Source organism: Oncorhynchus keta, chromosome 28 (assembly GCF_023373465.1).
Source record: "Oncorhynchus keta strain PuntledgeMale-10-30-2019 chromosome 28, Oket_V2, whole genome shotgun sequence".
NCBI classification, from domain to species: domain Eukaryota; kingdom Metazoa; phylum Chordata; class Actinopteri; order Salmoniformes; family Salmonidae; genus Oncorhynchus; species Oncorhynchus keta.
In genome coordinates, this window is record NC_068448.1 from 35,092,666 (window position 1) to 35,118,929 (window position 26,264).

At 41.1% G+C, this 26,264-nt stretch overlaps 1 protein-coding gene across 2 annotated transcripts; it reads left to right on the forward strand.

Annotated features, from left to right (window-relative positions):
- Positions 1–3,385: 3,385 nt before the first annotated feature.
- On the forward strand, positions 3,386–26,158 carry fhad1 (forkhead-associated (FHA) phosphopeptide binding domain 1). Of its 2 annotated transcripts, none has more exons than XM_052482885.1 (21): positions 3,386–3,497; positions 3,834–4,040; positions 5,350–5,617; positions 5,820–5,899; positions 7,781–8,008; positions 10,275–10,398; positions 10,487–10,617; positions 11,022–11,093; positions 11,188–11,292; positions 11,647–11,736; positions 11,904–11,990; positions 12,304–12,456; positions 12,861–13,056; positions 13,491–13,561; positions 14,068–14,157; positions 14,431–14,517; positions 14,755–15,025; positions 20,235–20,349; positions 21,748–21,854; positions 22,539–22,698; positions 23,061–26,158. In XM_052482885.1, the coding sequence occupies exons 1-21, from the start codon at positions 3,402–3,404 to the stop codon at positions 23,203–23,205; spliced, it is 2,883 nt and encodes a 960-aa protein (XP_052338845.1). In that variant the 5' UTR covers positions 3,386–3,401; the 3' UTR covers positions 23,206–26,158. The 2 variants fall into 2 exon arrangements, with proteins under 2 accessions (XP_052338845.1, XP_052338846.1); XM_052482886.1 differs by having other exon boundaries at positions 12,873–13,056.
- The last annotated feature ends 106 nt before the right edge of the window (positions 26,159–26,264 follow it).

A 26,264-nucleotide genomic window follows, 5' to 3' on the forward strand; every position in this document is an offset into this window, starting at 1 on the left:
AATGTAATTGCTCAAATATACTTAAGTATTAAAAGTAAAAGTATAAATAATTTAAAATTCATTTTGTTCAAGTATTTTTACACCACTGACCATACTGCTTGAAAATAATGGAGAGTGGTATCCAGTAGTGTGTTGTAATGGATTTGCCTCAAACGTAACACTTTGTACGCAGGATATAAAGTTAATTGCTTTGCCACAATGTTTGCAGTATTACTTTAGTGCCTTGTTGCAAACAGGATGCTTGTTTTGGAATATTTGTATTCTGTACAGGCTTCCTTCTTTTCACTCTGTCAATTAGGTTAGTATTGTGGAGTAACTACGATGTTGTTAATCCATCCTCAGTTTTCTCCTATCACAGCTATTAAACCCACCATTGGCCTCATAGTGAAATCCCGGGAACTGAGTCTACGAAGGAAGCCTGCAACTTTGTAGTGACTGGGTGTATTGATACACCATTCAAAGTGTAATTAATAACTTCACCAGGCTCAAAGGGACATTCATTTTTACCCATCTACCAATTGGTGCCCTTCTTTGTGAGGCATTGGAAAACCACCCTTGTCTTTGTGGTTGAATCTGTGTTTGAAATTCACTGCTCGAGTGAAGGATCTTACGATTATCTGTACGTATGAGGTACATGTTAAACACTATTATTGCACACAGAGTGAGTCCATGCATCTTATTATGTGACTTGTTAAGCACATTGCTACTCCTGAACATATTTAGGCTTGCCATAACAAAGGGTTTGAATACTTATTGACTCAAGACATTTCAGATTTTAATTGTTTATTAATTTGTATACATTTTGAAAAACATAATTCCACTTTGACATTATGGGGTATTGTGTGTAGGCCAGTGACCAAACAATCTAAATTCAACCCATTTTAAATTCAGGCAACAAAATGTGGAAAAGTCAAGAGGTGGGAATACTTTTTGAAGGCCCTGTACATGACTGCAATTTTTCTTTGCTATATATTTTGCTCAGCTCTTTTTGAATTTATTTGAATGTACCAAATAATTTCACATTTTGGTTGTTGTTGCTTCTGAGAGATTTTGGATTACCTAGGCAGTCGTGAGATAAGTGCTTATGCACAGACAGGTGATGATAAAATAACACAACAGTGTAACTCTATAACATATTATTTGAAGAAAACAATTGGGCAATTATGTATACTTTTGTTACACTATTACAGGGATCATCAATTAAATTCAGCCGCGGGCAGATTTTTTTATTGGGTAAGTAGGCCAGAACATAATTACAAATTATTTGTAGACAGCAAATTCACCACAATAAGCCACAAACAGATATAATATTTGACTTTAACATAATCATTTCAAATCTGGCAATATATATTTAGAAGATCACATATATCTCTCTATTTCGCGTGGGATTACTTTGGAACAGATTTCGAAATCAAAATCACTTGGAGCTGATTTGCTGGTGTTCTTACAGTCTTTTTTTCTGAAATAAAATAAAATAAAATAATATTAGTCACATGCCCGAATAGAACAGGTGTAGTAGACCTTACAGTGAAATGCTTACTTACGAGCCCCTAACCAACAATGCAGTTAAAAAATATACGGATAAGAAAAATAAATAAAAGTAACAAGTAATTAAAGAGCAGCAGTAAAATAACATTAGCGAGACTATATACTTGATTCCAACCTCTCTTTTAAAAAGCATGTGAAAAAGGTCATTCAGATAACCAAGTTCAACCTAGCTAATTTATGATTTATACAAAATTGTTTGACTACAGAGGTAGCAAAACTGTACTTCAAATCTATGATACTCCCCCACTTAACATACTGCTTGACTAGTTGGGCCCAAGCTTGCTGTACAACATTAAAACCTATTCAGTCTGTCTACAAACAGGCTCTCAAAGTGCTTGATAGGAAGCCCAATAGCCATCATCACTGTTACATCCTCAGAAAGCATGAGCTCCTGAGTTGGGAAAATCTTGTGTAATACACCGACGCATTTCTTATATTCAAGATCCTAAATGGCCTGGCTCCCCCTCCACTCAGTACTTTTGTTAAACAGAAAACCCAAACATATGGCAGCAGATCCACAAGGTCTGCCATGAGAGGTGACTGTACAGTTCCCTTAAGGAAAAGCACCTTTAGTAAATCCGCTTTCTCTGTGAGAGCTTCCCATGTCTGGAATACACTGCCATCAGACACGCATACCTGCATCACTTATCACACTTTCACTAAATGTATGAATATATGGCTAAAGGTCAATCGGATTTGTGATCATAATCCCTAGCTGTGTGTTTCCGCTTTCCATGTTGTCTGTTGTCTGTAGCTTGTGAGGTGTGGAAACACTTTCTTGCTTTTATGAATTTTGTCTTGCTTCTTTTTGTCCTGTGTTGCTCTGCGTGTGATCACTGCTCAATAATTGTCTATATTGTAATTGTATTTAATAACCTGCCCAGGGACTGCGGTTGAAAATTAGCCAGCTGGCTAAAACCGGCACTTTTATTGAAACATTGATAAATGTGCACTGTCCCTGTTAAAATAAAATAAACTCAAACTCAAATATATACAGGGGGGTACAGGTACGGAGTCAATGTGCGGGAGCACCGGTTAGTTGAGGTAATATGTACATGTAGGCAGCTATTAAAGTGACTATGCATAGATGATAACAGCAGAGAGTATGCACTTTTATATATGTATTATAAATCATACTGAGCAAATATTTATATTTTTGATTCATGTTACAGTATTTGAATAAAATATGTATTACTTTATTTATCAAATATTGATTTTGTCAACCATTTTACTATACATTTCTCCAGAAATTATCGACGTATGAACCACATGATTTCCAGCAAATCATTTTTTCCCATGGACGAAAGATTCCCGGAAGTCACCCGTCAGATGCAACAAACGGTTAAATACACCAAGGGCGGAATTCACCAAGGGCGGAGTCTAGTATAGTTTCCATGGCGCTGATATACAATCCGAAGTCAAGCTGATTTCCATATACAAACCTGTAGGCTACAATGTTTTTTTATTTTTTTTATCTCTGCTGTTGAATGAATTGGATACATTTCGGATTGTCTGCCTCGTTTTAAGGAAAGTAAAAATGTTGTCCCAAAAATCATATATTTTCTGAAGTTGGATAGAACTGTTTTGGGTGGACTCCATTTAAACATTTACACTTTATTGTAAAAACGCCTCAAAAACGTGTTTGTCTCTTTAATGTATGAGCGAATAATGTATATTGTAACATGTTTAATGTACCATTCATTCAAATTATATCTTAAAACGAACTCAACTTATCAAGCATAATGTGCCATTGGCAAGTTGAAGTTGCTGACACGTCTCATGTCATTTTTTTAGGGAGCAATTACGTGCATATATGATAAGATGATTTATTTGGTAATGCTTTACAGGTGGATATGAGGGGTTACCTGAAAACAGCGGGGTGGGTATTTAAACTCCAGGCCGAAACCACTACAGTAGGAACACATAGGGATTGCGATTTATGTTTACAGGTAAGATCATGATGCTGCATCCTCAAACTGCAAATGTATGTCTGTTCAAAAAGATAAAATGGTAACAATGCTATTATTTTCTTTAATATAATGATAATATAATTTAATATAACGATAGGCTACCGGTACACACACCCATCAGCCAAAACTAGATAGATGATGGTAATAATAATAATAATAATAGTAATCTGTATTGAAGAATATAGAACTGAGCAATACAGTAAAGATGTCCTTATCTTGGTATTGGAATATCTGTGATGGCTTTATCAATATTTAAATGTGATCTTCTGTACTGAGTTACTATTATATTGACTTCTTTATGCTCATTATTGACAGAATGGAGGAGTTGAGGAGCATCACGCCCTGATCGAATGGAGCAAATCAGAGCCATGCTTTGTGCTGAGTGACCTGAACTCTGCCCATGGTACATATGTCAACGACTGTCGTATCCACAATGCAGCCGTGCGTCTAACCCCAGGCGATGAACTGCACTTTGGCTATGGAGGCTCCACCTACCAGCTAGCTGTGGAAAGCCCATCTATGGTATGATTTATGTAGTCTGTAGTGCATATTTTTATTTGTTTATGTTTTTATTTCACCTTTATTTAACCAAGTAGGCCAGTTGAGAACAAGTTCACATTTACAACTGCGACCTGGCATGTAGGCCATACTGTCTAATCTACTAGATATCTCCCAATGCAGCAGTAAGAAGTTATCCACTCTTTGCTTGCTTTAACCCTCCTGCTGTGTTCCGTTCGAATTGGACCAATTTACACGTTTTCTCTCTGAAAAATGTAGTTAATTTAATCTGATTGTCATAAGGTTCCATGACTTTGTCCACACAGGGCATCTGAACACACAAAATACATTTGGATGGTTTTCATTCAATTTTGCATATTTTATTTAACTTTGGTACACCTGTGGTGTTCCCGGTCAAAAATAACCGGTCATTAGAAATTAATGGGTGAGACTACAATTGAGTTCAGGCACATGCCCGTTCATCAGATGGACACACTTCCTCTCCCAGACCCCCACATGCATGTGTGTTTGAGCACACACACACACACACACACACACACACACACACACACACACACACACACACACACACACACACACACACACACACACACACACACACACACACACACACACACACACACACCTCACTCCCCCTGTAGGCTTGGCTTCCATCGCAACCCCCACGGGAACCGCACCTGTTGGCATTCTCACTAACAATCGCAACATTGTTTCAATAATATATAGAACTTTCCTCGCAACTCTGGTACATAAAGCTTTTTTGGGGCCTCGTTCACAATTGATTCTGTGGCAGCACAATGGCCAAATGATATACTTACTGTATGTGAGGCTCTTGATCATATATTTGATCGTGACACTGGTAAGAAGGAGAGAGTCCTTATTAAACTTTGACACAAATTAGTCTGTGATAAATAACACTATGTTTCATCTGAGTATTTGTTATAGTCAAAATAATCCAATACATTATGCTTTATTTTACTCAAAATCGAGTTGTATGAGCTCAGGTCAATGAAGCCTACAGGCCATAAATAGCTAATAGTAATGTTCACAAGAACTTAAGTTGATAAAAAGATCCAACACAACATTAGGTGATAATATATGTATTATTATTGATTTATAATCAGCAATAATGGGGCGGTCATTTTGGACCGGGAACACAGAATTAATTAACATGAAACGAACACAACAGGAGGGAACCTATCACTATTCGCTAAATATTTGGTCAGTGGTGTTAATCTGTTGTTAAGCTGCATGGCCTCATTGGTGTTGAGGTGTTGTATGTGCCTCTATGTATCTCTCTATCTCTCTCCAGCTCCCCTGCCCTCCCAAGAGCATCTGGACAGCCAGTCAGAACTCCCTGCAGCTGATAGAAGAGCCCCCCCTTGCCCAGTCTCCCTCCTCCCCCACCTCCCAGCTCCCTCTCCTACCTGGCAATACTTCTGCCCCTGTTGCGTGGGTATGGGGGCAATCATCTGTCACCCCTCATCCCCCTAGCCGGGCTCGACCAGCCAGTGCTGGGACCAAACGGACTGGGCAGAGCATCCCCTCCGAACAACAAGGGACATCCTCACGAAGACCAGGTGGCTGAATTATACTGTGTCTCGCTGTGTACACAACGTACATGGTCTAATCATTTGATGCCATGTTAGCTACTGTATACTAGCTAAGGTTTGCGAACAGTATGCCTTATTGAACAAACCTCTGTTTACATTTGAATTGGTTTCAATAGGTGAAGGTGTGTGTAAATGCATCACTTGTACATGAGACTCTTGGTTTTTGCAGGAAGTTGGACTGGACACACAGGAAGCGGAGCAATAGTATCTGAAAGTTCTCAGACCATGCAGCACCTCTTACAGGAGAAGGTGGGCATCTGTCTTGTTTAGTGGTCTTATTGGTAGTCTTTTTGGTGGTCTTGTGGTGGTCTTGTGATTGTGTAACCGCTATATGAAATACCAATCTGGAAATGCACATGCTTTGTAAACATCAGGTGTAGACTATCAGTAAAATACAGAGAGGAAAATGGAAAAATTATAGAAAGATAACAGGGAATAAATACACAATGAGTAACGACAACTTGGCTATATATACAGGTCGCTGTGCTGGGGTCGAGTCGATGTGTTGGGGTACGAGGTAATTGAAGTAGATATGTACATATAGATAGGGGTAAAGTGATTATTGGCTCTGTATAAAACTGTGTTGCTGTGAATTCATTTTGGACTTGGGGACTGTGAAGAGACCCCTGATGGCATTTCTTGTGGGGTGTCTGAGCTAAATGTTATTTGATTGATGAGAGAGATCGAATGAGAATGGCAAGAATCGTGCAACAAGCAGGCCACAAACAGACAAATAACGGCACAGTACAGCAGTGGTGTGCCGAACGGCCTCTCGAAATGCACAACTCATCGATTCTTGTCACGGATGGGCTATTGCAGCAGACAACCACATTGGGTTCCACTCATATCAGCTAAAAACAAATGGCTCCAGTGGGCATGCAATCACCAACACTGGACAATTGAGGAATGGAAAAGCATTGCCTGGTTTGAAGAATGATGGCAGAGTCAGAATTTGGCATAAGCAGCATGAGTCCATGGACCCATCCTGCCTGGTTGCGGTCAGTGGTGGAAAAAGTAACCTATTGTCATACTTGAGTAAAAGAAAATTACTCAAGTAAAAGTGAAAGTCCTCCAGCAAAATACTACATGAGTAAAAGTCTAAAAGTATTTTGTTTTAAATATACTTAAGTATCAAAAGTAAATGTAATCACTAAAATATACTTAAGTATCAAAAGTAAAAGTAAAATATTTCAAATTCCTTATATTAAGCAACCCAGACTGCATGATTATTTTTTTTATTTAAAAAAAAATAAAAAGCCAGGGGCACAGTTCAACAGTCAGACATAATTTACAAGTCTGCCAGATCAAGGGCAGTAGGGATGACCAGGGACATTCTCTTGATAAGTGTGTGAATTAGACAATTTTCTTGTCCTGCTAAGCATTCAAAATGTAACGAGTACTTTTGGGTGTCAGGAGTAAAAAGTACATTATTTTATTTTGGAATGTAGTGGAGTAAAAGTAAAAGTTGTCAAAAATATAAATACTAAAGTAAAGTACAGATACTTAAGTAGTACTTTAAAGTATTTTTACTGAAGTACTTTACACTGGTGGCAGTGGTGTACCATTGTCCAATCTGCAGCAACTGCATGAGGCCATTGCATCAGCATAGACCAAAATCCCTGTGGAACGTGTCTGACGTCCACACCCCAAATAATTCAAGCTGTTCTGGAGGCAAAGGGGGGTCCAACCAAGTACTTGATGGGTGTACCTAATAAACTGGCCGGTGAGTGTATGTCCTTGTTCAGCCAAGACTCAGAGAAACATAGCATATTACAGTTCTTCAGGTCCCGTTAATAGGATAGTCTCGAATGGAGTTCATCCAGTTGGTTCTCGCCAAAAGAACAGGGGAAATTGTGGTATATTTTTTTGTTCGACGTAATCCCGTCAGGAGGCTACCATACCTGTCTCTTTTTCGCCGCTGCTTCCTCTTTCGAGTCCCGGGGATTAGGGCCTGATCTGGAGTAAGCAGAATGTCCAGAGCTGCTGACTTGTTAAAGTAGAAGTCTTCATCCAAATCGGTCATAGGAAATTATTTATGGTGGAGACATTATGTAAAATAAAAAGTTAAGAACATACACCCAGAGCAGGTTACCCACTAGCAAATATATTTTTTCCCTGTGCTCTGGCTAGGAGGAGAGGCTGCTGCGGATAGGAGACGAGATCAGCAGGCTTGCTGTGTTTGAGAGTGAGTCCCAGAGGAAGGACAGGGTGATTGCAGGGCTGAGGGATGAGGTGTCAGCTCTGAGACACCAGCTGACCCAGAGCCAGCAGACCGACCAGGAGATCAAACACAGGCTGCTCAGTCTGGAGAGGGACATCAATGACAAGAGGGAGCAGATCCAAAGGATGAAGGAGCAGGTAAAGTGCCTTCAGCAAGCATTCAGACCCCTTGGCTTATTCCACATTTTGCTGTGTTACAGCCTGAATTCAAAATGGATCCATTTTTTTTCTCTCCCATCTACAAACAATACCCCATAATGAAAAAGTGAAAGCATGTTTTTAGACATATTTGCAAATGTATTAAAAATTAAATACAGAAATATCTTATTTACATAAGTTTTCACACCCCTGAGTCAATGCTTTGTAGAAGCACCGATGGCAGCTCTCGAAGAGCATTCCACACCTGGATTGTGCAATGTTTTCTCATTATTCTTTTCAATATTCTTCAAGCTCTGTGAAATTGGTTGTTGATTATTGCAAGACAACCATTTTCAGGTCTTGACATATTTCCAACTAGATTTAAGTAAAAACTGTAACTCGGCCAGTCGGGAACATTCACTGTCTTCTTGGTAAGCAACTCCAATGTAGATTTGGCCTTGGGATTTAGGTTATTGTCCTGCTGAAGTGTGAATTCATCTTCCAGTGTCTGGTGGAAAGCAGACTGAACCAGGTTTTCCTTTAGGATTTTGCCTGTGTCTTGCTCCATTCCGTTTCTTTTTTATCCTGAAAAAATCCCCAGTCCTTAACGATTAGCATACCCATAACATGATGCAGCCACCACTATGCTTGAAATTAGTAATATGGTGTATTGTATTTGCCCCAAACATAACACTTTGTATTCAGCACAAAAGTGAATTGCTTTGCCAAATATTTGGCAGTATTACTTTAGTGCCTTGTTGCAAACAGGATGCATATTTTTAGAATATTTGTATTGTGAACAGGCTTCCTTCTTTTCACTTTGTCAATTAGGTTAGTATTGTGGAGAAACTACAATGTTGTGGATCCATCCTCAGTTTTCTCCTATCACATACATTAAACTCTTTCTTTCCTCTCTGGCAACTGAGTTAGGAAGGACACCTGTATCTTTGTATTTTCAACCAAACAATTCAATGTAATGATGTTGAATCAATGTGGAAAACTGGCTGGATTTGAAAGAAGCAATCAACGTGAAATAGTTTAATATTTTTTTACCCAACTTTTAACATAAATCCAATGACATGGTGAAATGTTTTGTTGATTTGACGTTGAATTCACGTTAATTGACAACTCAACCAAATGTAAATCAAAACTAGACTAAAAATAAATGTCTGTGCCCAGTGGGTCAAAGGAATGAGACTTTCACATTTCATGTCTCAGTTGAATTTCTTTGAATTGGGATGTCTCAGTTGGGATGAATTTAATTCAATTAGGAAATTTCTAACTGACCCCAACCCTGCTGTTTACCTGCATTCTCTCTCTTCAGTTCTTCCACCTCCTTCTCGCTGTCTGGCCTCCAACGCTGTGGTAACAGACACTTTAATTGAGTTAAACCGCTCATGTTGTGATGACTTTGACTGGGACCTGAAGGGTTGTGTCAGTTCAAAAATAATATAGTATTATTGTATCAATGTCCTCTTTTTATTGCCTGTGTTCCCACTCTCACTGGCTGTCACTCTGGCCTGAAATAACATGAAAGGACAGGAATATCAGTTCATTCAACAGTCTAAACTATCAATATACATATTACTATTGGTATCTCTTAACAAACTTGGAAGTGCAGTTTACATCAATTATTTCTTTCACATTGATCATTATTGGGTATATTCTGACATTACCTGCATTTTCTCTCTCTAGGTTGTCTACTTTGTGTTTTTTGGCATTGCAATTCAGTTTTCTGTTCCCCCACGAAGGCTCCCATGTTGTGCACAATGTCTCTCAGATCCTTCAGCTCAGTCTAGATGTCAGGGTTGGTGGTGGTCTGGCCGCTCGTCTGTTTGTAGGTGGTATCCGTAGCTTCAGTCTTTCGGGCTTGCAATCTCGATCTCAATGGCCCTGCTCTCGCGCCCATCGCTGTGACCATGTTGAGTGATGTCCTTCTCTCTGACCTTTCCACTCTCTCCCTGAGCCCATGTCCCAGACAGACGGACGGTATCCTGGTATCTGAATTAGAGAGATTTGTGGCATTTTCTGTCGAATTCTCACTTTAAAAATCTCTCTCTGTCTCGAGGAAATAATGTTCCTGTTGCAGTTTATTTTCATACTCTGTACCCGCCCCAAACACCAGACAATGTCCATTATTTTTGTTTTGTTTCTGGGAGTCTCTTAAAGTGCCATTCTAAAATAGTTTCCCTTCAATGTTATCATTGAGGTATAGAGAGTTTGTAATATTGACTGTCTGTTTGATTATAACCTATTCTTTGTTAAGATGGTAGAGCTGCAGAGGGGCTCCAGTGAGGTGTTTAGGCATTCTGTCACCGAGCGAGACCTAAAGATTTCCAACCTAAGAGGTCAGATGGAGAGACTGAAGAAGGAAAGCAGCACTGCCTCAGGTTTGTGTGTGTGTGTGCACTTGTGGCATGTGCATGCCTGTGTGCCCATGGATTTCAGTGTCAGTCTGACTAAGTGGTATCCATTTAGGTCTGGTAAGAAGCTTACAGAGAGACCTGAGTTCGAGGGAGAAGCAGGCTCTGAAACTGGCATCTGAGGTGGACAGACTCCGGCAGGACATCCGACACAAGGACATCCAACTGGGGGCTACTGCCACCAAGGTCTCCATTGTTTTTGAGTATATTTCTCAGAATCTAGTCATATAATCAGTTCTTTCTGTCCAGATTCTTCATTTTCCTTTGACTTTAATAAAGTAATAACTTTTATAGACAAAAATTATTTTATTTGAAGACTTTACTATGGCTGAATGATATCCATGTCCTTTGAGAATGATTGCAGAGATGATTTAGTGTCGAAACCAGAATCTTTTGTGAGGCCCAACTACTTGAACTGAGAAATACTGTGCTGTAGCTATGCAGGTGTTGCTGTTCTATCTGCCATATTTAAGCCACAGACATTCATCTGCCTCAAGGTTTCCTGTCAACCACTTTTCCTATCAACCACTTACCCTTTGTAGCTCATTTCAGCTTTTCTCTCTCCTCTCTCTTGTCTTTCTGTCTCCCAGTTCTCCAAAATGAGCAAGAAGCACCAGGAGGAGTTACTCAACCATGAGAATGAGTTGATGACACTGAAGAAGGTAGATATCCATTTCTCTGACCATGTTTGACTCTTCAACGTAAATAGATAAAGAACGCATGCCTCCCTGTTTCATTCTCTCATGTTATCTGCAGAGCGTTGAGAGGCTGGAGGTTGCTTTGAGGGATAAGCAGAGGCTCCTGGAGCTCCAAACAACAGAGAGGGACTTGCTAAAAAACAGACTGGAGAAGAAGATTGGGGTTAGAACTTCATGTCATGGTTTTATGTTTAGGAAAATTACGGCATCGTGGGTGGAAATAGGATTTTGAGGGTTCTATCTTCGAGAAGAAGCCTCTATTGTTCTATTTAGAAGTCTTTTTTATTAGAGTGTATAAAAATGTGATGCTTTTACAGAGGCAAATCCTAACGTGAGATTAGAGTTTCGGAGTTTCACATTCAGTATAGCATGTTGATGCGTCAGTGTGAAATTTGAGTTATATGATGTATGATATGGAGGATATGATGTAGTTAGACCTAGTGGGATAGTTTTTGTGAAATTGGAATACAGTGTAGTTCCAAAGCTCTAGGTTGACTCCTACGATGGTGTGCTCCAGGAGCAAGCTTCTATGTTCGCGGAGTCTGAGGCAGAGAGGCACACGCAACAAAAGAAGAGCAAAGCTGAGCTGGATCTGGTGCAGGCACAGGTAAGTTCAAAGAATTCTAGTGCCTCTCTAACTATAGTTCCAGATAATTACGCAAATCAATTGAAATATCCTTCCTCATAGAGATGAAAGTGTGACATCATGAGTATGATTGACTTAAACTGAAATGGCGCGAAGTGAGGGAATTAAATACTGTTTTTTTGTCTCAGATTGAGCACCTTCGTGACCAGCTGCTGATGATGTTACCCACTGAACCCTCTGACTCCACTTCCCATGATGCCTTGTCAGACCAGCAGGTTACTGGGACCTCTTCGTTGACAGTATAGAAAAGAGACTGATTAATAACATAAAAGTATATCAAATGTCCCAGAGAGCTACATATTGTGAAGGTTTGCAGGGTTAGAGTACATTTCAATTCAGTCAAGGAATTCCAATTCCATTTTTTTCTCATTGAAAAGCATTGGGTTGGGCCATGATGGTTTGTGATGACCAAAAACCTGGGGAAACAGATCCGCAATTTACTTGGGGTGTTAAACTATAAGCTATGCTAGCCAAAGGAATGTGGTCATCCATAATTGAACCACTGCCTGTGACCTTTGCTCCTTGTAGGTATTAGAGCAGGTGGCAGAGATGCTAGGAGAGAGAGAGAGCCTGATGAGTAAATTAGAGGAGCTGGAAGGACAACTGAAGGAGCTCATGACTGAACAGGAGGGGGCAGCAGAGGACACAGAGAGACTGAAGAGTAGGCTGGAGACCTGTCAGGTATTCACTCCCTCACATTTGAATAGTCCTACACTTGGATATACTGTCATACAGTGTGTATCTGTGAATTATAATATGCTCAAATCCAAAGTGGCTTACAAATGACACATAGCAACACATAGCCTACAATGTGACACAAATCAACTCTCAACCAGACAGTCAAGGAACTTGTCTGTCTCAAGTGTTCCCCTAGCAAATTGAAATGCTGCTTTGATACTTTCACCCAAACATCCTAAATAGCACACACACACACACACACACACACACACACACACACACACACACACACACACACACACACACACACACACACACACACACACACACACACACACACACACACACACACACACACACACTTGACCAAACAAGATACAGCTGGTATGTCTATTGTCCACTCACAGAGTCAATTACAGGAGGCATGCTCGGCAAATGCACTGGAAAAGGCCATGACCTCACTACAGGAGGAGATTGTGTCTCCAGCTCTGGCCTGGGTCAAGGCTTCAGTCCTCTCCATAATGGCTACCCAGCTCCCACTGCTTCAGAGTGCCACCCAGGCACTACTGGAAGCTGGGATAGATGCTTCACATCTCACTGAAGGTGATTTAAATCTAGCTATTTACATTTTGTTTGGCTGTTGTATTTGTACTTCTTTACATAGTCAATTATGTATTTATGTGGTAAATCAGTGTTCCAGTGTTCCTGGAAAGTCACAGGACAAGGCATGAAAAACACTGTAGTAATGGAATAATCCAAAGTCGTTTCCCTATCTTAAATTAAGAGATATTTATTAAAGGGTGCACTAACACACACACACACACACACACACACACACACACACACACACACACACACACACACACACACACACACACACACACACACACACACACACACACACACACACACACACACACACACACACACACACACACACACGGGTACTAGGGGACTGGAGTAATACTATGGTCCATATATGGGTTAAAATCACAAAGGGGTCCATATGATCTAATATCCTTTTTGTTTCCCCACAGGAGTCCTGAGTGGCATCAGAACCCTGGTCAATGAGCATCAGGGTTACACAGTGGAGCTTCAGCGTTTGAAGGTAGGTAGAATTGGTGCGCTGTCACTTTGCTCTGCACTGACTCAAAAATGTTGGTGAATGTTCTGCTCTGTAAGCCACATACACAGAACTGGAGTAGATAATCAAATAAGACAATTCAGTAAGAATAGACATCAGGCCCTGTATACACAAAGAATCTCAGAGCTCTGGGATCAGGATATCCCTGTATGTATAATCTTACATGTCTTCTGAAAAGGCACAACTGATCTTATATCAGCACTCCTACTCTGAGATGTAAATGAGACTGTTTGAAAATAGGCCCAAAACCAGTATACAAATGGGATAATCATTGATGTATTTGTAACCCAATGGAAGATCACTCTCATTATCAATAAGCTTCCAGTGAGTTTGAGTGGTAGGTTTTCCTATCTAAGGCCTCATTTTCTCATCAGTGGTTTTAATGTGATGTATAGAGAGATTGCACATATGATGTGGCTGATAGGGTTGTTTAGTTGTCATAGGGTCACTGTGTCTTTTCTGGGGTGCAGATAGACCAGGAGGAGCTCCAGGAGAGAGAAGCAAAGTCCAGAGAGCTGCAGGAGCTTCTGAGAGAGGAGCTGGTGCAGCAGAGACAGCAGGTTGGCTCCCACACACACATGAATGCTTGCGGGCACCCACGCACACTTATACACACACACACACACACACACACACACACACACACACACACACACACACACACACACACACACACACACACACACACACACACACACACACACACACACACACACACTCAAAAACACACACACACACTCCATATCTATTAACAACTGACATAAAAATGCATGTACATGACTGGGAAAGTGGATTCAATAGCAATGCTTTGTTGACATCCACTTCAATTGTAGATGACTGTGGCACAGCATGAAGAAGAGGCCAGGAAGAAGGAGTTGGAGGAGCTAAAGGAGGAGTTGGAGGCACTCAGACAAGCCCAGGTGAGGGGGCTAAGTGCTGAGATGGTTTTGACCAATTTCTCCTAGTCCAGGTCCTTCGAGAACACTGTGGATGCTGGTTCCATCAGTCTGTTTATTTTGTTAATAGCCGGTGATAAAGCTACATAAAGATGCATCTACAAGGAGAACACCTGAAACTGATAACTAGCATGCACAGTGTCCACCAGGAAACAGACGTTACAATCCACCGACTCTCTACGTGTTTCTCTCGCTTACCAGACTAAACTGCAGCAGGAGGCACAGACCCAGGAGGCCGAGTGGTGCACCAGGCTGGAGGAGGCAGGCAGGAGGGAGGAGGAGTGGCAGGATAAGGTGAAGGAGGTCTTGGAGGAGGAGAAGGAGCGCTACAGGGTCTGGGAGGCCGAGTACAGGGAGCAGGTGCGGCAGCACGCACACACCATCGTGGCCCTGGAGCAGCGCTGTGTCCAGAGCAGACAGAGAGCCCAGGAGCTGGAGGAGGAGAGGGAAGCGCTGATTGGACAGCTGAGAGGTGAGGGGGGTCAAAGAAGTGGACTGTCTGGCCGTCTGGTTGGTCTTGTTCTTCTAGGAGAACGCTAGAAGCCTGGGGGAAAAAATTGGCGTCTGGATACAGGGCATCTTTAACAACAAATAATTGGGCAACTTTTGTACCAAAAAATGTCTGAGTGAGGGAAATGCTGTAAATTAAGAGGACTGTATTTTGAAAGATGAGACGTTGAGGATTATAATAAATACGTTTTTATGTCCTTACAAGCAAGCCAAACACCTGTGAGTCCAAATATGCACTTCACATTTCCATATCATAAAACTCATGTCAGATACAGTGTCAATGTTTAGGATCACTATATTTTGATGTACAGTTACAAGATGACTTGGCCTCATACCCTGGGTTGTTCTGAACAGAATGAGCCTATTATTGTGTATTGTAAAGAAAATGTGCCACTGAACACGAACGAATGCACACATGAATCCTTTCTATGCGCACCAAAATGAAGATCTGTTTCTCTGAATTGCCCTGTGAAAGTCTAGCACTGTAAGATTGTATTTTATAATTTAGCTAGGGATGTTGACAACAGAATAAGCTTGATGCCCACCTGAGGCAGACTGAGGTTTATAATGGTCTGTTTTAGGATTGTGTAAACAACAACAGTAATTGTGTGATGGCAGGGTTGTGTTCCAAATGAAACAACTACCAGTGTACTGATATTCCAGACTCTTCTATGAGTCATAAAAGTGCATTGAAATTGCTTCGGAACTGTGCACACTTTGGAGAGGTGTGTGGGCACTTGGAGACGCCAGTTAGCCCTCTCACTCAAACCCATAGTAGTTTTTTTGTCTTACGTTGCACCTACCCCACATTTTCCAGAAATACTCGTATCGTGTTACTGAATGTATCCAGAGTATTTTCAGATTTCATTATCTACAAATGCGGCGTAAAGTGTAGTAAGTGTAAAAATGCACATAAAATCACCAGTCATGTGTTATTCAAATTGTTGTGTCCTCACCTTTTGGTCTAATAATTTTCCCATAATCTCCAAACGGTTCTCTTTCAATTGCTACCATGGTTATGCATTTGCTTTTCTTATTTCTTCCGAAATAAACATTTCAATTTAGCCCTATCCATATATAGTGCCTTCAGAAAGTATTCACACCCCTTGACATTTCCACATTTTGTTGTGTTACAGCTGAGATTTTGTGTCACTGACCTACACTATACCCAATAATGTCAAAGTGGAATTATGTTTTTAGAAATGTTTACAAATGAATAAAAATGTCAAGCTAATAAGTATTTAACCACTTTTTTTGGCAAGCCTAAATAAGTTCAGGAGTAAAAGCGTGCTTAACAAGTCACATTATAATTTACATGAACTCACTCTGTGTGCAATAATAGGGTTAAATACGTTTTTTTTTAATTATACAAAAATTATGCGGATATTGATTGTTCCTTTGAGCATGGTGAAGTTATTAATTACACTTTGGAATGTGTATCAATACACCCAGTCACTACAAAGATGCAGGCGTCCTTCCTAACTAAGTTGCCATAGAGGAAGGAAACCACTCAGGGATTTCACCATGAGGCCAATGGTGACTTTAAAACAGTTACAGAGTTTAATGGCTGTGATAGGAGAAAACTGTTACTCCACAATTCTTAGCTAAATCACAGAGTGAAAAGAAGGAAGCCTGTACAGAATTTAAAAAATGTTCCAAAACATGCATCCTGTTTGCACGAAAGCACTAAAGTAAAACTGCAAAAAATGTGGAAAAGAAATTAACTTCATGTCCTGAATACAAAGTGTTATGTTTGGGGCAAATCCAATACAACACATCACTGAGTACCACTCTTCATATTTTCAAGCATGGTGGTGACTGCATCATGTTATGATTATGCTTGTCATCGGCAAGGATTAGGGAGTTTCGGGGGATAAAAATAAACGTAATAGAGCAAATTCTTCAGTAGGACAATGACCTTAAACACAAGACCAAATATACACTGAATATACAAAGAATAAGGTGCAAATATTTTATAATCCAGGTGTGCAAAGCTCTTAGAGACTTACCCAGAAAGACTCACAGCTGTAATCACTAGCAAACATGCTTCTACAAAGCATTGTAGGGAGGTGAATACTTATGTACATTTCTGTATTTCATTTTCAATAAATTTGTTGCAATTTCTAAAAACATTTGTTCACTCTGTCATCATGGTTTATTGTGTGTAGATGGGTGAGAAAATAATACATTCAATCAAATTTGAATTCAGGCTGTAACATAATGTGGAATAAGTCAAGTGGTATGAATACTTTCTGAAGGCACTGTTGGTCAGTTCCCACAAGTCTAAATTAAACAGCACTGGACACAGTAGTGTGCTTAATGCAAGGTAGTGCCATTTTATGTCACTAGATGACAGTCACGTGTAATGCAACACTAACGGGCAATGCTAGAAGCACATATTTTCCTCAATTAATGCATAGTTACACTTGGTGTTACTGGGTGCGAAATAAACTCATTAACACTTTACCTATTCAAAATGCAATGCAAATAACTTGTATTTCCTGGGAGGGAGCTTCATGTGTGGTGATGAATTGGTACATAGACACACACAGTGGTCACACACAGTGGTGTGTGGTGTGTATTCATGGATGCCAAGGGAAGCCAGGGTTCCCCAAATATTTGACCAGGATTTTTTTTTTAATAATAATTTCTCTTTTGTCTCTGTGTTTAATAATTTCCCTTCAATTAATGTATCTCACCGGATAGCATCCAAGCGAGCGAAACAGTGACCCTCTGTCACTGTATGTGTAGACCATCTATCTGATTCTGTCTGGTCCAAAAGATCATTACATTGTTGCTGCACGTAGCATTGAATGCAAGGGAAGCCAATGAGCATTTGGCCAATCAGCGTTGAGCTAAACTGAGTGAGCTTAAGTGTAAAGGGTCCTGGCACACCAAAAAAAGTGTCAATGGAAGCCAGTTTGGTTTGGCTTCACTCCTATCAAATCACATTGAGAGCATGTGTCACTGACAGGAACAACTTGAATTGTTGCATCTCGTTGTGTTGTTGTCCTCCATTGGCTAGCTAGCTAGCAAAAAAATAGCCATTTCCTAAATTAAATGGATGGAGATAGAGATAGGGGTACTGGCCAATGATTATAAGAGTGATTCTGATCCAGCCATTAATTCATACATTGTGCCCCTGGCCTGAGAGGATGGATGTTCAATATGTAGCTAGATGTACAGTAGAAGGCTAATGTTGCCCATGAAAGGAAGGATCGGATCCTTTTTTTCAATTTTCGCCTAAAATGACATACCCAAATTTAACTGCCTGTAGCTCAGGACCTGAAGCAAGGATATGCATATTCTTGATACCATTTGAAAGGAAACACTTTGAAGTTTGTGAAAATGTGAAATTAATGTAGGGGAATATAACACATTAGATCTGGTAAAAGATAATACAAAGAACATGAGTTTTTTCCCCATTTTTTTTTATCTTTGAAATGCAAGAGAAAGGCCTAAATGTTATATTCCAGGTTAGGCACAATTTAGATTTTGGCCACTAGATGGCAGCAGTGTATGTGCACAGTTTTAGACTGATTCAATGAACCACTGCATTTCTGTTCAAAATGTTGTATCAAGACTGCCCAAATGTGCTGAATTGGTTTATTAATACATGTTAACTCTCCTCAGACAATAGCATGGTATTATTTCACTGTAATAGCTACTGTAAATTGGACAGTGCAGTAAGATTAACAAGAAGTTAAGCTTTCTGCCCATATCAGATATGTCTATGTCCTGGGAAATGTTCTTGTTACCTACAACCTCATGCTAATCACATTAGCCAACATTAGCTCAACCGTCCCACGGGGGGGAACCGATCCCGTAGAGGTTTAAGCTATTTTTAGCCAGGTAGCCTAGGACAACAAAAAAGAGAAATAGACCGTTTCGTCAACATGAAAGAGAGGAGGAAGACATTGGTGAGTCAACATGTTTGTTCTACTTACACGCACACAGACACACAGAAATCAGAACCATCGACAGCCACATCCTATTTAGTTTAAGTTGATTGGACTAAATTGTTTTGGTATCTTTCAGTTGCCACTGTACTAGAATAAGCATAGGTGATTTGATGATGTTGAAATATTGAAATTGAAATGGTGCTGGAATAGTGAAGGCAGCTCCTGTTTTCTTTGCTACTCTCGGTAACTCTCCGTGGTTCTAAATCAATAGTTGATTAGTGGTCCGAAAATGTCGTAAACATGAACTTGCTTGACTATGTTGTAGGTCATGTAACTGTTTGTTACATGCAATATGCTTTGTGGACTCCACCAGACAGAGGTTGCTCCCCCGTTTTTGGCGCAAAACTAGAAGTTGATCTAATCAGTTTGTTTGGGAGAGCTCTACACCTGTGTGTGTCAGGTCAAAAGCTATTTGTTCCCCCTTCTTCCTCCCTCTTTTTTTGTAAATGTCACTGAGGGGTCCTGGCTTGCTCCAATGACCTTCCCACTGATTCATATTACCCTGTTCAGTGGGTTCAGGCTTGTGTTCCCTAGAGCACCAAACCACCCTACAACATTAAAAGCTATGATGGATTCTGTAAAGAAGTTATAAAATGCTTGGAGGATTGATTGGTGTACATTAAACTTCCTCAATTTCTGTAGAAAGAACAGGCGTTGTTGAAATTTTGAGTGAATTTGTTCAGTGCTTCTTTTGGAGAAGAGCTCGTTGTTGATAATGATTCCTATGTGTTTGTAGTCTTCCCCTTGTTTAATGATGCGTCCGTTAACCTCCAGCACTGGGATGGTAGGTTGGTCTCTTCTAAAGTCAATGACCAGGTCTTTGGTTTTGGTTGCATTGAGGTCCATGCAGTTCTGGTTACACTACAGTGAAAACCTGTCGATTTCAGCCTGGAGGCGCCCCTCTGGATTGCCTGTCTATTATTACTGTGTCATCAAAGTGCTTAATGAACGTAATCTCTGGGTCCGAGCTCCTACAGTCGTCTGTGTACAGGGTGAATAGCACCGGCAAGATGACAGAGCCTTGTGGGGATCCTGTACATGTGGTTCTGGAAGGGCTGAAGTGAACATTGAATCTGACCAGCTGGTGTCTATTTTTCAGGAAGGATCCAGAGAATCTGATACTTAAATATTTACAGGGTGCAGATATAATGCTTTATAACTTGTTTTAACCATGTATGAGCCTTTATAATGTCTTCTAACTCTCCATAGCGTTGGAGGGGAATCTGGAGAGTAGTAGGCCTGTGATGAGTACCAGTCCCCTGGAGACACAGACTAAACAGGCCTCAGAGGTAGCAGCCCTGGAGGGTAATATCACTTCACTCAGGTAAAGAGGGTTTTTGGGATTTTCTTTCAACTTATTAGATGGCCTCATTATTGATGAGACTAAATAGTGGAAACATTCCCCAATAGGCACAGACTATTACTGACATTTAACTAGAGGGACCTTACCACATTTTATAGTAAATTTGATGCAATACGTCAACAGTTTTGATTGTAAATCATAATGTATGCAACCTCCAAATGTTTTAATGTAAGGCTATTCACCTGCCGTCTCTGTGTATTCACACCATGGTATTTCTTGCTATCTTGCACAAAGGAGTGACGTCATTACTCAGCAAACATCCCCATGCTCACACTGTGCTTTCCTCATGAATAATTCATGAGGCCAGAAATATATGCGTGAGTCATGACTCATGCTTTTCTTATATAATGACTCTGATATATATGATCCTTATAGGGATCAGTCTGTGAAACTACCCTCTTGTCTCAAACCAAGCGGAGGATTACTTCTGAAGGCCCAGGCACTGATTCCTAAATGTAATCTGAGGTCTTCTTATCCCATCCCATGTGTGCCACTGCATTCCAGTTAAAGATAAGCCTATGAGAGTCCCTGGTGTCCATTTCTGAACACACTGTATAGTACAGCTACAGTGCAGAATGTGTCTTTTACATCTTAGATTAATGATCATGCAGACTTATTTTTTGCAGCTAATTTAGGTGGTCATATTACCAGTCTCTTTCAAATATGGTGATAGTATGCCTTGTTTCAGTCTGTGTGTGTGTGTGTGTGTGTGTGTGTGTGTGTGTGTGTGTGTGTGTGTGTGTGTGTGTGTGTGTGTGTGTGTGTGTGTGTGTGTGTGTGTGTGTGTGTGTGTGTGTGTGTGTGTGTGTGTGTGTGTGTGTGTGTGTGTGTGTGTGTGTGTGTGTGTGTGTGTGTGTGTGTGTGTGGATGTGTTTAACTATACTTGTGGGGACCAGAAGTCCCCACAAGGATAATAAACTAACAACATTTTGACAAACTGGGGACTTTTTGTTAGTCCCCACACGGTCAAATGCTATTTCTAGGGGTTTAGGGTTAAGGTTAGAATTAGTGTTAGGTTAAGGGTTAGGAACTAGGGTTAGTTTTATGGTTAGGGTTAGGAGCTAGGGTTAGGTTTTCAGGTTAGGGTTAGGCTACGGGTTAGGGTACGGGTTAAGTTTAGGGTTAGGGGTTAGGGACTGCGTGTGTGTGCGTGCTGGTGCATGTGCATGTGTCTGTAGTGAAGCTGTGGAATTATGAGTAAGTGGATTAATCAGGCTAAACATGGTCGAACATTCTACTGACGAAGCCCCAGTTTGGGGTCGAAACGTGTGCAGATTTACTTTTTGTTCAACCATTCCATATTTCTAGTTTGTTAACTAAAATACACTCCTCTTGTTTTCCTTGTTCTCATCTCTCCAGGGCAGACTTGGCCCAGTCTCAGCTGGAAACATGTAGCCAGGGTGACCTCATCGTGGCTTTGAGTCGTGACCTGGCTGCAGCCAATGCCAGGATAACAGACATGACAGGTGCAATCTCACATGTTGATCCATCCCTTCAGTATATTATGGTAGTATGTCAATTATATAATGATACAATGATACAAAGAATATTGAAAGCAATTGCTTCCACACACAGGTGTGGTTCCTTAGTTAATTAAGCAATGAAGATCCCATCATGCTTAGAGTCATGTATAAAAATGCTGGGCCGGCCATTATATTGGCTACCGTGGCTATGCCCCCATAGAATGACAATGTCCCCATCCACTGGGCACAAGTGTTCACAGAATGATTTGATGAGCATAAAAACAATGTAAACCAAAAGCCATGGCTGCCTCAGTCACCAGATCTCAACCCAATTGAACACTTATGGGAGATTCTGGAGCGGCGCCTGAGACATTATTTTTCACCGTCAACAAAAGACCAAATTATGTTCTGTCTCGTGGTGGCCCAACGCTCTATTAAGACACTTTATGTTGGTGTTTCCTTTATTTTGGCAGTTACCTGGACATGTCAGATCACATTCAGATCACATTAACATAGCAGTCTCACATTTTGTGCGCGTGTGTGTGTGTGTGTGTGTGTGTGTGTGTGTGTGTGTGTGTGTGTGTGTGTGTGTGTGTGTGTGTGTGTGTGTGTGTGTGTGTGTGTGTGTGTGTGTGTGTGTGTGTGTGTGTGTGTGTGTGTGAATGCTTAACTGTGTATATTCTGCAGGGGAGCTCAGTGAGCAGCAGAAACTACAGTTGGAGCAGCTTAAGGCTCTGGTCGTCGATCAGAGGGTCCAACTGAGCACTCTCACTCAGAAGCTAATGCTGATGTCACAACTCGTGGAGCAGAAAGGGGAGGAGCTTGAGAAAGTGAGGGATGAATTGAGGTAGGTCTGAGGTAGGTGCGGGGGGGGGAGACATTTAAAGCTGAGGAGTGAGGTTACCAACCCCCATCGGTTACATTGGATTTGTAATGTGGAATCCTCAAATGTAATATCATATGTGTACAAATGTGAAGAACCAATACATTTAAACTCTCTCATGGTTTCTCTCCACGATATAATGAAATTTTTGCAAAAAATATATATTTACCTTGAAATGGCATAAGTACAAAGTAATGTAGTAGCTATATTAGGGTCATTAAGATAGCAAGCAGCCAGCCAGCATGTAGTGAAGGGCTGATGCGTTGTGTCCTATTGTATATTTTATGATTTGATTTGATTTGATCTCATGTGTTGTGTCCTACCAGGATTTGTCAGGTGGACCTGGAGAAGAGTCTCAGGGCAGAGAGAGAGATGAAGGAACAGATAACAAACCCTGAGCAGACCCAGCCTGTCCACTACTCTGTTGTCTCCTGCATACCACCACACACAAAGGCGAGTGGAATAACATAAAGGCGCATATTCACAAAGAGTCTCAGAGTAGGAGTGCTGATTTAGGATCAGCTTTGACTTTTAGATTATAATGAGTAAACCCAAGGGGGAACCTGATCCTTGTACTCCCTACTCTGAGACACTTTAGGAATACAGGGCCAGTGGTGTACACCTCTGGTCCTCGAGGGCCGCCTTGTCTCCTGGCTTTTGGTGAAATGGTTGATTTAGATTTAGACCAGGGACACCAGGTGTTTCTAGCCTGGTCCCAGATGTGTATGTGCTGTCTCATCGACTCATACGGTGGTTATCATGCCAGACAACAACCATAGGAGTTGACTATGCTATAAAGGACAAACATATCTGGGACCAGGCTAAGAGGATTGCACTTTCCAGCCGCATTGATCAACTGAAGGTAAGAGAGGAATCAAATGAAGCACGAGGCACACAACAATATGGAAAAAATCTGCAGCATCATAGGTTCACAACACATACACATGAATACGTTACTGAAAAAAATAGGTCTGATATTTAGCTGTCTGGTTCAGTAAAGCTGGAGGGTGCCTCTGTTTCCTCAGAGAAAAGCCAGTTTGAACAGGTTCTGCTGATAATGATCTTGTGCTGTGGTGCCACGCCTCTAACTCAGTACAATCAACACTCAGAGGAAGAGACCATCTCCTATTCCTCCTCCTATCAGGACACTGGAGAAGCAGGAGATACATTATATGCCATTGTGCATCACTATGTTTAATGGCACGTGCCTCGCATCCTGACAACACACTCGCAGCACCTTGTCGTAAACCATAACAACAGTACAGTACAACATGACACGACTCCTCTGTGTTCCCCAGGGAACTCGTTTATCTGCTGTTTGTCTCTCTGAATGGAAAATAGAGGGCCTCAACAGCTTCGTACTGCCCAGACATGATTTAGGCTTGTGTTTGTTACACAAACTGTATTTGTGTGTGTGTGTGTGTGTGTGTGTGTGTGTGTGTGTGTGTGTGTGTGTGTGTGTGTGTGTGTGTGTGTGTGTGTGTGTGTGTGTGTGTGTGTGTGTGTGTGTGTGTGTGTGTGTGTGTGTGTGTGTGTGTGTGTGTGTGTGTGTGTGTGTGTGTCACTCAATCACTCACTTCTACAAAATAGCCATTCAGACTCTTGTTTTAGTACCCGTGTTATAGTCAATAGGCCCACTACAGTGTAGTGAGGATCGGGAACATTGCATTGTGTCAGTAGGTGATGCATTCAAACTTGCTGACTCACACAACAGACCACAATGACAGGCATTGTGTCCCTGAGTGTGTTTCATACGATCAGCCACAGATCTGCAGTCAAGGACACTTGGCTGGAAAGGAGCTCAAGTCAACATCCATCGAGTCATTGAACTCAATATGTATTTTTGACAAGTCAATATAATTTCCTTCGATTTCACTCATAGCAACACAAAGAAATCACACATCAAAGTCTAGTAACAGCTTGGATCTTTTCATAAAGCACAGCCAAAAATAATCTCAACCTGCAAGATGCCAGCAGTCAAATGATTTGCGCATTAACAGAAGCGCCATTGTTTGATATGAGTCAAAAACACAAATCTGAAACCTTAATTGTATAAAGGAATATTAGTGGATGTATAGCCATGATACCAGAGAATGGAGAATGAAATATAATAGATTATAATATAATATTATACCCCTCCTGTCTCAGCCTCCAGTATTTATGCTGCAGTAGTTTGTGTCGGGGGGCTAGGGTCAGTTTGTTATATCTGGAGTACTTCTCCTGTCCTATTCGGTGTCCTGTGTGAATCTAAGTGTGCGTTCTCTAATTCTCTCCTTCTTTCTTTCTCTCTCTCGGAGGACCTGAGCCCTAGGACCATGCCCCAGGACTACCTGACATGATGACTCCTTGCTGTCCCCAGTCCACCTGGCCATGCTGCTGCTCCAGTTTCAACTGACCTGAGCCCTAGGACCATGCCCCAGGACTACCTGACATGATGACTCCTTGCTGTCCCCAGTCCACCTGGCCATGCTGCTGCTCCAGTTTCAACTGTTCTGCCTTACTATTATTTGACCATGCTGGTCATTTATGAACATTTGAACATCTTGGCCATGTTCTGTTATAATCTCCACCCGGCACAGCCAGAAGAGGACTGGCCACCCCACATATGCTCTCTCTAATTCTCTCTTTCTTTCTCTCTCTCGGAGGACCTGAGCCCAAGGACCGTGCCCCAGGACGACCTGACATGATGACTCCTTGCTGTCCCCAGTCCACCTGACTGTGCTGCTGCTCCAGTTTCAACTGTTCTGCCTTGTTATTATTCGACCATGCTGGTCATTTATGAACATTTGAACATCTTGGCCATGTTCTGTTATAATCTCCACCCGGCACAGCCAGAAGAGGACTGGCCACCCCACATAGCCTGGTTCCTCTCTAGGTTTCTTCCTAGGTTTTGGCCTTTCTGGGGAGTTTTTCCTAGCCACCGTGCTTCTACACCTGCATTGCTTGCTGTTTGGGGTTTTAGGCTGGGTTTCTGTACAGCACTTTGAGATATCAGCTGATGTACGAAGGGCTATATAAATACAATTTGATTTGATTTGATTTGATAATATAATTTACATTTTTCTAAATGAATAATTTGTCAGTGAGATGTGTTCGCAACCCGTGTATGAATCGCTTTATCTAAAAGCTAGTGATCAATTGTAACAGGGTGTAGATGTGTGTCATATCTTTGGGGTCATAGAAGGACACCTCCCTACTGTCGTAGTCAATTCAAATCAAATGTTATTGGTCACATACACATGGTTAGCAGATGTTATTGCGAGTGTAGCGAAATGCTTGTGCTCCTACAATGGCAAGAAAAAGAATGTGAACCCTTTGGCATTTCCTGGACTTCTGCATGAATTGGTCATAAAATTTGATCTGATCATCTAATTCACAACAATAGACAAACAATCTGCTTAAACTAATAACACACAAACAATTATACGTTTTCCTGTCTTTATTGAACACACCGTTTAGACATTCACAGTGCAGGGTGGAAAAAGTATGTGAACCCTTGGATTTAATAACTGGTTGACCCTTCTTTGGCA

Coding starts and splice junctions, on each gene's coding strand:
- fhad1 (XM_052482885.1), top strand. CDS start 3,402: ATGAGGGGTTACCTGAAAACAGCGGGGTGGGTATTTAAACTCCAGGCC. Junction 5,618..5,819: donor GACATCCTCACGAAGACCAG/GTGGCTGAATTA, acceptor TGGTTTTTGCAG/GAAGTTGGACTGGACACACA. Junction 11,991..12,303: donor ATGCCTTGTCAGACCAGCAG/GTTACTGGGACC, acceptor TGCTCCTTGTAG/GTATTAGAGCAGGTGGCAGA.